This window comes from Cricetulus griseus, chromosome 5, assembly GCF_003668045.3.
Source record: "Cricetulus griseus strain 17A/GY chromosome 5, alternate assembly CriGri-PICRH-1.0, whole genome shotgun sequence".
NCBI lineage: Eukaryota > Metazoa > Chordata > Mammalia > Rodentia > Cricetidae > Cricetulus > Cricetulus griseus.
In genome coordinates, this window is record NC_048598.1 from 21,554,187 (window position 1) to 21,568,139 (window position 13,953).

The 13,953-nt window shown below is 46.0% G+C and overlaps 1 protein-coding gene across 4 annotated transcripts; it reads right to left on the reverse strand.

The window, feature by feature from the left end:
- Positions 1 to 232: 232 nt before the first annotated feature.
- Dedd (death effector domain containing) lies at positions 233 to 13,664 on the reverse strand. Of its 4 annotated transcripts, none has more exons than XM_027419002.2 (6): positions 13,515 to 13,644; positions 11,765 to 11,797; positions 3,982 to 4,370; positions 3,717 to 3,824; positions 1,783 to 1,929; positions 233 to 1,115 (listed from the first exon to the last, which is right to left on the reverse strand). In XM_027419002.2, exons 3-6 carry the CDS (start codon positions 4,304 to 4,306, stop codon positions 739 to 741), a joined length of 957 nt encoding a protein of 318 aa, XP_027274803.1. In that variant the 5' UTR covers positions 4,307 to 4,370; positions 11,765 to 11,797; positions 13,515 to 13,644; the 3' UTR covers positions 233 to 738. The 4 variants fall into 4 exon arrangements, with proteins under 4 accessions (XP_027274803.1, XP_027274804.1, XP_027274802.1 ...); XM_027419003.2 differs by lacking the exon at positions 13,515 to 13,644 and adding an exon at positions 13,355 to 13,445; XM_027419001.2 differs by lacking the exon at positions 11,765 to 11,797 and having other exon boundaries at positions 13,515 to 13,664.
- Between the last annotated feature and the right edge of the window lie 289 nt (positions 13,665 to 13,953).

A 13,953-nucleotide genomic window follows, 5' to 3' on the forward strand; every position in this document is an offset into this window, starting at 1 on the left:
CTTTTCAGGGAAATTGTACTTTAGCCAGCAGCTTCTCCTCCATCCAGCCTGTGCACTGGTGTCCACACATACACCACAATTGGGAGGAGTTCTGAGGCTGGCCCAATGGTCTGTGTTGGGAGGACCTGACAGGGGGAGCCACACCAGGCAGCTGTTTCAAGCTGTGGAATGAAGGAAAGGCAGAGAGGAGTAGCACCAGAGGCCAGGAGAGAGTGGAGAGGGCCACAGCTTCTTTGTTTTTAAAAAATTCTATAATTTGGAAGAAGGTGGTAATTAATTTCCAAAATACACTTCAGAGTCCCACCTTCCACATAGCTCGCTCCTTTACTCACAGCCCTTTGGTTTTTCAGACAAAATTTAAGAGCCCTCATAAAGCCATAGGTATTGATTACCCCTCAATGCACCTGAAAGCAATGTTCAGTCCCTTACAAAGGCTATGTTCCATAGACTCCGTCCCTATACACTTGTCTTACGGCTCAGTGGTAAGGTGGCTGTAGAGACACACATTTAGGGGATAAGTGGCAACAGGAAACAGAGGGGAAGCCCAGGCACATGGGTGCAGGGAGGGGTAGGGAACACCACTTCCACTTTCCTTTGTCTTTTCCTTTAAAAAAAAAAAAAAAAAAAAAAAAAAGGCGGTGTGATTGGTTGAAGGGTAAAGAACAAACCCCAGAACAGTATGTAAGCTCCAGAGGTGATGGAGCAAACAATCCCCAGAGAGGTGAGAAGGGGGAAAGGTCAGGGCAATGCTTGCAGCATCAAGTTCCTCAGGAGTTTCTGTCGGCCCAGCTCATAGTCCTCCTCATCCACATTCACCAGCAGCTTGATGGCTTCATGACCCACAGCTTGCTTGAGAGAGTCTGTGATGAAGACACCTTTCAATGCCTCTAATAATGAGCCATTGATGTAGTCGCGCCAGAATGCGTCGAGGTAGGTGAGCTCAGAGAACTTGATGTCACAGATGATTGAGCCCAGGTCCCGGGACTTGAGGATAGTGTTGGCCTGGTTAAAGCGCTCAAACTGGCGCTCAAGTGGGTCCTGCTTATTGGAGAAGACATTGCCTTGCAGAGCAGTCTCATGCTGGCAGTATTCCGCCCGAACTCGAAGCCTGATGTCTGGGAGAGATTTAAGGAGAATGGCTTACAGTAAGGATTGTGTTTACATCCAAAGCTAGAAAAGCAAGCAAGACCAGCGGAGTAGAAACCCTCTTCTCACAGCTTCTCCATCCCTCTCCAGAACTAGTTCTTCACTGTGTCCCTAACGCCCGTGTCTCAATGCTGGAGCTTCCCTACAGTGAATATGCTCAGGTCACTCACAAACAGCATCTTGCTTATAACAAGTATTTTATTAAAAAGGCGCAGAAGTTTATTTTAATTCTGTCTTGACTTGGTTCATCCTCGGGTTTTTTTGGGGGGAGGGGGTTTCAAGACAGGGTTTCTCTGTAGGTTTGGAGGCTTTCCTGGAAGTAGCTCTTGTAGACCAGGCTGGCCTCGAACTCACAGAGATCCGCCTGCCTCTGCCTCCTGAGTGCTTGGATTAAAGGCGAGCACCACCAACGCCTGGCTTGGTTCATTAATATCGGCATTCCTTTGACTTAATAGTAACTAAAAAGAATTATTATATACCATTGCCAAAAAGATAATAGTTCTCATAAAAACTAAACCCAACCCAACAACAGCAATCAAAGAGTACCTCGAACTGAACAACACATTGTTCATTATCCCAGGAGTTTTTTGCATTTTCCCTCAAGTTTACATCTCTAGATTCTTTGGATTTCCTTACCACATGTCTGCTTTTCCTTGGGATCTGGTGTCACTGACTTCCGGCGTTTTCGCTGGCTCCCAAGTGTGGTTCTCCCTCGGGCTGGCCGCTTACTACACATCTGAGAGCCTGAAGCGGGGCAGCACACCACAGGATAGTGGGGAGGCACTGACCAGAAAGTAAATGGAAAACACAACAAGGTTTTAAAAGCAGAACTTAAAATACTTCCCTTGGAATATGCAAGCAAATCAATTACACTTAATGGTAAAAGCAGTATTGATGATGTCATCCGAGGGCTGAGGGGTATAGCTCAGTGATCAAACATCTGCCTAACATTAATGAAGACCTGGGCTCAGCCCTAACATGGGGGAGGGGTACTAAGTATGGTGGCAGAATCTGTCATCCCAGCACGTAAGAGTGAAGAAGGAAGCTGCCCAAGTGGTGGTGCACACCTTTGATCCCAGCACTCAGGAGCCACAGACAGGCAGATCTCTGAGTTTGAGGCCAGCCTGGTGTGCAGAGTTCCAGAACCCTGTCTCAAAAACCAAAAAAGTAAAGGAAGGAAGATGAAGTTCAAGACCAGCTTGGGACTACACACAGTTCTAGAATTCATCTGGGCTTAAAAAAAAAAAAAAAAAATTAGCCAGGCAGTGGTGGCACATGCCTTTAATCCAAGCACTCAGGAGGCAGTGATAGGTGGAACTCACTCTGTGAGTTCAGAGACCAGCCTGGTCTACAAGAGCTACTTCCAGGACAGCCTCCAAAGCTACAGAGAAACCCTGTCTCAAAAAACACCCCCCCCAAAAAAAAAAATTGTTGGGAGACATCCAGGCAGTGGTGGCACATGCCTTTAATTGTAATTAAAAGTGACCTAAAAGGTGGTATATGCCTTGGGTTCGAGGCCAGCCTGGTCTACAAACTGAGTTCCAGGACAGTCAGGACTGTTACACAGAGAAACTCTGTCTCAGGGGGAAAAAAAGGTTGGGAGAGATGGCTCAGTGGTTAAGAGCTCTTGTATTCTTGGAGAGGACCCAGGTTCAGTTTCCAGCACCTAAATGCTGGTTTATAACCAACCATCTGTAACTCCAGTTTGAGGGATCTTACACCCTCTTTTGACTTCTACAGGAACAGGCATACACATGGTATACATATGAATATGCAGGCAATCACTCATACACGTAAAATAAAAAGAAAAAACTGACCTAGTAGCTGGAGAGATGGCTCAACATGCATGCAGACAAAACAGTCATACATATAAAATAAATTGATTTTTTAAAAAGTGACCTAAGGGCTGGAGAGATGGCTCAGAGGTTAAAAGCACCGACTGCTCTTCCAGAGGTCCTGAGTTCAATTCCCAGCAACCACATGGTGGCTCACAACCATCCGTTATGAGATCTGGTGCCCTCTTCTGGTGTGGAGATATATGTGGAAGCAGAATGTTGTATACATAATAAATAAATAAAATCTTAAAAAAAAAAAAGTGACCTAAAAGGAGGATCTGACGTGAAAGTAAACACTAGACCTAGACAAAGCATACTTCATCTGATTTGTGTACCTGTTCATGGGATGTGTTCACATGGGTGTCACTGCATTCGGAGGCCAAAGGTGAACACTGGCCATCTTCCTTAATTCTCTCCCCATTACTTTTTAGACAGGGCCTTGAGTTCACCTATGTGCTAAAGTTGGCTGGCTGGTGAGCTCCAGAGATCTGCCTTTTTTTTTTTTTTTGTTGATTGCCCAGCTTTTTCTATGTAGATACTGGGACTCTGAACTCAGGTGTTCATTGTTGAAGCAACAAGCACGTTACAGACTGAGCTGTCTCCCCAGCCTAGCCTGATTTTTTTAATGGGACAGATGAAGAGGGACTGCATCCTTGCATTGATGTTGGCCCAGCCAGGCATGTGATGGGATCAATATTGTCTTGCTTATGAAAATGACAAGTAATACCATCTCACCTGTTTTAGAGGGCTGGGGAGGCCTCGGTTCTGGATCACTGAGGGCTCTGGGGGTCACATAGCGAATTGATGTTTCCTCCAGATACTTGTCTACAAGGTCAGGGCACACTGCAGGAGGAGAAGGAGGCACTCAAGAAAAATACACATCCGCCTTCTCCCAAAGGGTCTCACTGCTTCTTCTCTAGGTCCTCCCTAGTCAAGACCACCTCCCTTTTAGACCCCTGTGCTACTGGCTCCTGTCCTCCCAGACCCCGCGAGCCCTCACCAGCCCGTCTCTTCTTGAGAGTGACGTAGGGCAGCAGGTCATGGCGAGTGATGATGCGCAGCAGCTGCAGCACCTGGCGAAAGTTGCTCTCATCACAGCGGCCCTGGCGCTCCAGTGCCAGTAAGAAGTCACGTCCATTTCGGATGAGTCCACGCTCATGCTCATCAATAACATCAACAAAGAGGAAAGAAAGCACACGAACATCTCTGTGCGTTAGGTGGGTGCCCACGATGTCAAACATCCGGTGGAGGCTGTAGAGCCCATGTTCCTGCTCACACTGCTCTTCCGGCCACGCCTGGCTTGCCCGACGCTTCAGACCCGCCATGCTAACGGCTCAGGGACAGAGTGCTTTCCAGAATCTCTGCTCAGCAGCTGCAATCTCCAGTGTCCTGTAAGGCAGGACAAGAACCATAAGTGAGCCACACACTGGTAGCAACTAATTTATTCTCTGTATTGTCATAACATGCTACTAACAGTACACTGCTTAATGTTCATCAAATATCCCAATCTGTTTACTAGAAGACATAACCCCATGCTGGATGTGGTGGTGCACACCTTTCATCTCAACCAATACCCAGGAGGCAGACACAAGCAGATCACAGAGTTCAGGACAGTCAAACAGTCAAAACTACATAGAGACCTACTATCCAAAAAAAAAAAAACAAAAAAAACAAAAAGAAAAAGTCAAACAAAAACAATCCTAAAGCTCATCATACCCAGCAGATGACACCCTAAGTCCAAATCTCACCGGAGGGATACAGTTACTTCCTAGCATGAGAATGTTTTGTGCAATTTTAGTGTGGCACAGTTCAGAAGTTCCTATTGCAGCGATGCATGAGTGCACACACCTGTAATTACAGCATTCAGGAGGCAAAGGCAGGAGGATTGCCCTAAGTTTGAAGCCATTCTGGTCTGCACAGCAAGTTGCAGTCCAGCCAGGGATACATAGGTAGACTATATCTCGGACAAAAGAAGCCACTGTGGTAAAGCATGCCTAACATCTTAGCACTTGAGAGGTAGAGGAGGCAAGAGAATCAGAAGTTCAAGCCATCCTCAGGCACAGACCAAGATCAAAGCCATCCTGCACTACAAGAAACTATCTCAAATTTTGTCTTTTTATTTCATGTTACCCAGATTGTTCCTCTTGCCCCCACCCCCAACTCTGCTTTTGGTTCCTTGAAACCCTGATTTGCTGGGCTTAGTGACATATGCCTGTAACCAGTAGTGCAGAGGCTGAGACACTTAGATCTGATTCCAGGCCAACCTGGTCTATTTACTGAAACCCTATCTTATAGAAACAACAAAAAGTACAGTAAGAGAGTAACATCTGGGTGTGGCAGTGTGCCCCTTTGATCCCAGAATTTAGGAAGATCTCTGTGAGTTTGACACCAACCTAATGGTCTACGGACAGAGTTCTAGGCTAGCCAGGGCTAAACAGTACAACACTGTTTCAAAGAGAAGACAGGGGAGGGTTGTTAATGGTTAAGAGCACTAGCTATTCTTCAGAAGACCTAAGTTCAATCCCCAGCACCCACATGGATAGCCTTCACCCACTTGTAACTCGGGCTGTAAGGATCTGATGCCTTTAACCTCTTAAGACACCTGCAGTCACACACACACAAGTAAGTAAAAATGAAAATTAACCATCTTTAGTGGTGGTGTTCACCTTTAATCCCAGTACTTGGCAAGCAGAGGCAGGAGGATTTTGGTTCTAAGGCAGCCAAAATTACACAGTGAGACCCTGTCTCAAACCAACCAAACAAACATGTTAAATCTTTTCTAAAAAGCAACAAACTCAGAGATCTGCCTGCTTCTGCCTCCTGAGTGCTGGGGTTAAAGGCAGGCACCCCCATGCCTGGCCTCATTTCTTTCTTTTTTGTTTGTTTTTAAGACAGGGTTTCTCTGTGTAACAGTCCTGGCTGTCCTGGAACTCACTTTGTAGACCAGGCCAGCCTCAAACTCACAGAGATCCACTTGTGTGCACCACCACCATTTGGACCCATTTCTTAAATATAGGCAAAACCAAAAAGTAGAGAATTCAATCTTTGATACAGAAACTGCATCAGATGAACAGTTATAAGTCACTAGCTAGAACTAGTTTAAATTTTGTGTCATTACAAACTGTAGCTGTGTGACTTTAAGCATGTCCCTTAACTTTAAAGTCTCAGTGGCAAAGGTGTGTATAGTGGCACAAGCCATAATCCCAGCACTCTGAGAGGCCTCGTGCAACAGGAGGATTGGGAGTTTGAGTCCACTCTGGGCCACTGGATCTCAAAAACAGAATAATAATGAAACGAAACTAACCCTTCCTCACAGATGGCATGTAACAAACCTTCCAAGGACCAATCACAGCCCTGTGTTTGAGTCACAAACTCACCCTGGATAATATCATCAACCAATCATCTAGTTTTAACAGTTCACCTCCGCTTTATAGTTATTTATAATTAGTCTTTCAAGACAGTACTATTGAGTACTGTTCTACCCTGACCACGACCTCTAATCACGCGGTTCTTTGTTTTGTTTTGCTTTCCAAGACAGGGTTTTTCTGTGCTTTGGAGGCTGTCCTGGAACTTACTCTGTAGATCAGGCTGGCCTCAAACTCAGAGATCCTCCTGCCTCTGCCTCCCAAGTGCTGGGATTAAAGGCATGCGCCACCAACGCTCAGCTCATGAAGTCAGTTCTTAATTCCCACTGTACAATGCAAAGTATTTCTTAAATGTGCCCTTTCTTTCACTGCTACTGCCAGTGCCATGGTTCAGATTCCAATCATCATCTCAACTGTACTACTGCAACTGACTCTATTTGCATTACATTTATTTGTTTGTGTGTGTGTTCTCGACTGCACACGAACGCATGCACGAGCATATGGCCACAGTGCACCTTTCGGGGGCCAGTTCTCTCTTTCCACCAAGTAGGTCCCCTTAAGATGGAAGTCAAGCTGTCAGGCTTGGTAACACATGCCTTAACCTACTTAGCCATTTCACCAGCCCCTGAAACTGACTCTTTCAAGAAGTCTCTGTTCTCCAAATCTTTTTTCCTTCTTTCTTTTTTTTGGACACAAGGCCTCAAGGTGTAGCCCAGACTATCTTGAACTTGCTATGTAATGTAGATAGGCAACGAACTTTCAATAATCCTACCTGAGCCTTCCAAATGCTAGGATTACAGGCTACCACCATCAATACTTGGGGGAAGTGGAGGATTTTGAGACAAGGCCTCTCTCTGTATCCCTGGCTGTAGACCAGACTGACCTCCAACTTGGAATCTACCTGCCTCTGCCTTCTGAGTACTGGGATTAAAAGTATGTGCCGCCACACCTAACCTGCTACCATCCATCTTTGGAGGTTTGTTTTTTATTTTTTTAAAAGATTTATTTATTTATAATGTACACAGTGTTCAGCACCAAATCTCATTATAGATGGTTGTGAGCCATCATGTGGTTGCTGGGAATTGAACTCAGGACCTTGGAAGAGCAGGTAGTGCTCTTAACCACTGAGCCATCTCTCCAGCCCTGTTTGTTTTGTTTTTTGAGACAGGATTTTTCTGTGTAACAGCCCTGGATGTCCTGGCACTCACTCTGTAGATAAGGCTGGCCTCGAACTCACAGAGTGCTGGGATTAAAGGAGTGAGCTACCACCACCTGGTTCCATCACTCATCTTTATATCCTAATATCTAGTAGCAGACATCTGTAGAAGCAGCCTGTTGTTGAGAACTGAACTTAGTTTCTAAGAGGTCAACAACACAAGCAATAGCAGTTGAGAAACAAACTTACAAGTCCAAGCGTGAGAGAAGACCCCACTAAAAAGACACAAGTAAACCAGGCATGGCGGTGCAGGTGCCTGCTTATAATCCTAGAATTAGGGAGGCTGAGACAGATAACAAATCCAAGGCCAGTCTGAGTTAAACAGTGAAACCTGTCTTGGAATGGGGTGGGTGGGGAGTGTGCACACTAGCACATCCAGTAGTCAGTAACCAAGCACATATTCTAGCTAGCCAGAGCAGTCTCCATACCATAAAAACCTACCCGCACCAAACAACCCTACTCAACAAGATGGTGTTTTGACCATTTTCCACATGAGGATACAGGCTAAGCTACAAGACAGATGATGAGAAAGTGTGGATATAACTCAGTGATAGACTGATGCTCAGCCCTCACGAGGCCCTGGGTCCCATTTCTAGCACCAAAAAGATGAGAGTGGTAAACTACTTCAGAAGAACCATGGTGGATGGTTGAGTTGAAAAGCAATAGAACCTGGTCCTTCCACACTGAGCCAACAAGAAAAGTGCAAGGAGACTCCTTCCCTTAAAAAAAAAAAATAAAAAAATAAAATAAATAAAATAAAATCCCAGGACTCCAGAGGTAGGCAGGACAGCCTGGTCTAGTCTACAAAGCAAGTTCCTGGACAATTAGTCAGGGCTACAACGAGAAACTCCATCTCAAAAAACAAAAGATAAACACATAAATTTTAAAAAGAGAAAGGAGAAATACAAGTAAAAAGGAAATATAAACCATATGTAGTTTTGAGAGGTATCCCATCCACAGTCTGGGAAGCAGCTGAGAAATTACTCAACTACAGACTGCTTTCCTTGTCTCTTCCACTTGTTTCAGCTGCTGTCACTGGGCACAAATGGGGCTGCTGAGGAAAAATAGTGCCTACTCAAGTAGGCAGCAGCGGGAGAAAAGCGAGCTTCCTCAGAGCCCCTGCAACCTTTCCCTGGTCCCTATCCCACCTGTTCCCTTGGCCAGCTGCTGACTATAAGGATCCCAGAGGAAACAGATGGGCAGGCTTCACGTCCAACCAATCAAAACAGCAGGTTGTTCCTTGGGTCCCTAATTCAAGGTGTCCTGAAACCCCAAGCAATTAAGAAAAACCACCCCCACATACTTTGTCCCTGGAAAATGAGGCAAAACAAAGGAAAACACTTTAGCCCTAATTATATAATCAATGTAATTCTACAACAGGCCTCAATCCTCTGAGATTAACTCCCTTCACTTGAGAGGAGGGGAAAAGAATCACTTTTAAGTCCCAGATCATCTCAGGTACTAGGGATTAGGAATCACCAGAACATCTAGGTCAACAGCTCCCAACCAGGAGCAATTTGCCCCCTCGGGGAACATTTGACAATGACTGGGACAGCTGTGGTTGTCAAGCTTGGTGAAGACTTCACAAGCAGCATATAATAAAGCTAAGGTACACATCCTATAAATCACTAACAACAAAAATTTACCTGGACCAATGTTTATAGTACTAAAGTAGTGAAATTCTATCAGTGAAACATGATGGTCAAAATGATGCAGTCACTTTCCTTATTAGATCTAGAGAAGGAAGCTATTATGTCTCGTCAATCCCAAACAATCCAATCATATTCTAGAAGAAAAGGAAGGGCAGGCAGACATAGCTCATTTAACTCATAAATCCAACTAGCACAATGGAGCTTCATCTCACTCCAGCAATGCCTCCTCTGTCACCTGCTGTCGCCATTCAGGTTAATAGCAGGTGCTAGTGACATACTCCCTTCTGGTCCATTCCAGGAGGTCTACTTTGACCTAGTTCAATGTGGAATTGTGTTGGAATAAGAAAATGTCATCCTCTTCAAGACTAACACAAATGATCCTGATCTTTAGTCTCAGCGCCATTTATAAAGTCCTGAAACAAGACTAAATAGCAGACCCTTCCTTGTTAGGTAACTAATCAGACTTATACTATTCAAGGAAGCAAAACACTGAAGCAAGCATTTCCCAAGGCATGTCTTCCAGAGTAATATCAAGAGGCTGGCATGCAGGCTGGTAGGCAGCTCTCCCCACTTAATCATCATCTAGGATTGTAAGTTAACTCAGCATCCCAGCCAGGGTATCTAAGAATCAAACTTCAGGATGAAAAGAATGTCACCAACTTCCTCTTAATTCAACAGCTTTCAGTGACAAGGGAGCTCAGCCTAGACACAGAGCTCCTAGATGGAAGACACCACAGTGACTAGAACACCTTCCTTCAAACAGAAGATTAGAAAGAACTTTTGTGGGGGCTGGAGAGATGGCTCAGCGGTTAAGAGCACTGGCTGCTCTTCCAGAGGTCCTAAGTTCAATTCCCAGCAACCACATGGTGGCTCACAACCATCTGTAATGAGATCTGGTGTCCTCTTTCAGCCTGCAGGCATACATGCAGACAGAACACTGTATACATAATAAATAACTAAATCTTTAAAAAAGAAAAAGAAAAAAAAAAAAAGAAAGAATTCTTGTATTGGTATTTCAGATACAGTTCCAAGGGACAGAAAGCAACAGGCAGCCAAGCACCATGGCACACCTTTAATCCCAGCACCTGGGAGGCAGAGGCAGTGGATCTCCAAGTACAAAGCCACCTGGTCTGCACAGTGAGACTCTCTATAAAAGCAAACAAACCACAGCTATCAACAAGTGTACTGATCCACTGAATGATCTTGCTATATTTCAGACACTAACATGCACTTTTTTTTTGTACCAGGAATCAAACCTAGGGGCCTTGAGCCTTACAGTAGGTAAGTGCTCTACCACTGAGTTACATCCCTAGCACAGAATAATTCTACATTTGGATGAAAGCGCTGAATTTCCTAAAGTTCTAGTTTGTTTTCCTTTAGGTAGGGAGGTCTGACATTACCAAGAGCCAGTAAGAGTCTATATGTCCCTAGACAGTTTCTTTCTAATAGATTATTCTCTATTGGGTCCCCATGCCCAAGCAGTCTAGACTCTCCCATCTAGAAATGACAACTCTAACTTTTTAAAGTACTTTAAAGACTATGTAGAAGAAATATCTTGGAATGAAATGGTAGATTTCTTCCTAACAGGAATAACATCTGTATTTTCATAAGAGAAAAAGAAATATTTGACTCTCAGAAGCCCTTAGAAGAAAGTCATGTGGAAGAACTTAAAAAAAAAAGAAAAAGAAAAAGAAAAAGAAAAAGAAAAAAAAAGCAGTGACAATAGGTGTGGTGGCACACCTTTTTGACCCCCACACTTGGGAGACAGAGGTAGATGGAGTCTGAGGCTGAAGCCAGCCTGGTCTACATAGCAAATTATGAGCCAGCCAGGACTACATAGTGAGAACCTGCCGAGAAAAAAAGAATGGCTTGCCAGGGGGTGGTGGCGCACGACTTTAATCCCAGCACTCAGAAGGCAGAGGCAGGTGGATCTCTGTGAGTTTGAGGCCAGCCTGGTCTACAAATGGAGTTCCAGGACAGCCAGAGCTGTTACACAGAGAAACCCTGTCTACACACAGGGGAAAAATGGCTTGAACCTTGAAACTACAACACTACAAGAGTAAGTTCTTGAAGTGCTTTCCTGCTGGTGGGACTGGGAAAACATAACCAAATATATCTGGAAGGCAGAATTACACAGTATGTTTTCAAAAAATCCTAAGAACTCTGAACAGCTGGGAGAGACAGTAAACTAGAAGAAAAGCCTTCCCACTAAAGTACCTCAGCCACCCTCCAAGAGAAATACTTTGTAGACAATGTACAAGAGCACAGCTTTCCATATGTTAAACATGTTTCACTCAGAGATGACCAGAAGGCTAGACAACGGCAAACCAAAGCTGGGACCTTGTCTCAAGACACTTAGATAGGAGAAGGGAAAAACAGAAACTATCTCCAGTTACCTGAGGATGGACTGCAACAAACCTTAATGAACTCAGATGAGTAAAACTCATTTTCCCTAGCATCTACCTAATTAAGTAGGCTCAACCCCAATGCTTTTCATACCATTTCCATTCCCTTCCATTGTTTGAAAATAATAAAAAGTTCCAGACTTACCTTTTCAAGAAATTTAATTTCCCAGGTCTCTTCCTAGCACAAGTTTCAAAGCCAGCAGAAAAACAAAAACAAAAACAAATAAGGGGGGAAAGAGTAAAATTTCAAGCTTTATTTTGAAACTTCCAAGGTCCACAGTTAGTTAATGTCCGTGGCACACACAAAAAAAGTCATTTCACTGAACAAACTACTCCAAGCTAAAGAACTCAAACATAACAAAGGCCCCAAGGTCCCCTCTCTGATTGTCAATTCACAATATAATATCAAACCCAAGAACGTCCAGTCTCAATGGCTCATAGCAAGAAAAGTGCCAACTCAACAACCTCTGGGAAAAACCATTACCTTGAAACTGTCTCACTTTTCTCCCCAATTCCTTATTCCATCTATTTTCTTACAGCATGAGTGCTAAGGGGGGACTTGGAAGGGAAAAAGTTACAGCCCAAGAAAGCACTTCCTTCGCATCACTTCACTCATCAGACCAGAATCAATTTCCACCTTCACCTTTTCCTTTAGCACACAATGAGAACAAAATAACCACTAAGGCAGCATCCACTCATGCCTACGCTTCAGGAAGAAACATGTTTCTAAATATGCATACTGACCCCTCCTTCCCTCCTAGAACTTGAAGAGCAAAGGAAGGGTCTGTAAAAGAAAGCATATTTAATTAGCCTGATTACCTAAATGCCAGCCTGTCTCTTTATATCCTTCTCAGGCTTCCAGAGCCTCCACCTTGGTAATATAGGCTCCAGCCATGTCTGTCTCCCCATCTTGTATGGCTAATTGCAAAAAAAAAAAAAAAAAAAAAAAAAAAAAAAAAAAACCTAGAAAAGTGCTTTACTCATCTCCCTATTTGTAACCAGGAAAAACAAGGAAGCAGTAAGCAAGCGAGTGTTTTGGAAAGCAAATCCGGCTGAACCCTCATTCAACCCCAATTCTCCAAACCCGCAAGACCATTCCTTTCTGCCCTTCCCACCCTATTAAAAGCTAAGCGCCTGGCAATTAAAATTGGCTGCAACTGATACTGCCTAACTCTGCTGCCTTTCCACAAGGGAAAGGGAAACCCCCAAACCTCTATCATCCGTGCAGCTCCACAGCCCTATCTCCCTTTCCTCCCAAACTTTCCTCCGGGTCTCTCACTTTCTACCTCACCTCGCTCGACACAGCTACACTCGCCCCATTCCCAAACCCTCCTCCTCTCCTTTCCCACCCCAATTCCCCCCAAGGCCCTTCCGCTTCCACTTCCAATTTTAACACTTTGAAAGCCTCCCTCCACAAGACGTCTTAAGTCCAATTCTCCCCCTCTCCCACGTCCTCACAACAGCGCTCCCGGGAGTCCAGTGCTCCCGGCCACCGCATGCCACGAGCCCCCTTCCCCTTCACACCCTCAGCCTCTCCCTGCCGCTCCTACCCCTCTCTAGGCGCCGGATCGCAGCCCCACTCCCCACCTCGGCCTCTTTAATACCCCTGGCCTGGCCCAGCCTGGGCCCTTGTTTACGCCCCTCCCCATGCTCGCACTCCCGCGCCGCGACCCCTGCCCTCTCCCACAGTTGCCGTCTCCCCTGCACGCCCCCCTCGGCTCTTCCCCTCCCCCACCTCGCAGCGTCCCGTCACCTCCCTCTCTGGAGGTTCTCAGGCTGGACGTCGCCACCGCCTCCCCCTTCACTTTCCTTCCCCAAGCCCTTCGCGGCCCCGCCCGGCCCCGCCCCGTCCCACTCGACTCCCCCTCCCCACTCCGGCCGCCCCGCCGCCTCACTCTCGGCTCAGGTTCGGCGCCGCCATGTTGGATCCATCCGCGCTGCTCTCCCTCCCGGGCCTGTCTCCCGGCGCCGCATCCGGGCTCCAGCCGCCACCGCCTCCGCCGCCGCCGCCGCCGCCGCGGGCGTGGGGGAGGGGAGGGACGGGCGGGGGTGGCTGCATCCTGAACAGCGCCTCCCGGAACCTGGCCGGTTAGTGTCGGCTTCGAGACCATAACGAGGCATGAGCGGAGTAGCCATACTAGGTGAGGGCAGCCTGGCAGCGGCATTAGGCCGGGTAGGGATGGCTTCACGTTGGGAAGAGAGAATGGGGAGTGGCAGCCATCTTGCTTTGGGGCAAGCTGGCAACGCAGGGTTTTCTGAACGGCGGTTTCCGGGCGGTTCTCACAAGTGGAGGGAGCAACTAACGTGCTTGAGAGTGGAAGACTCGGTGGCGCC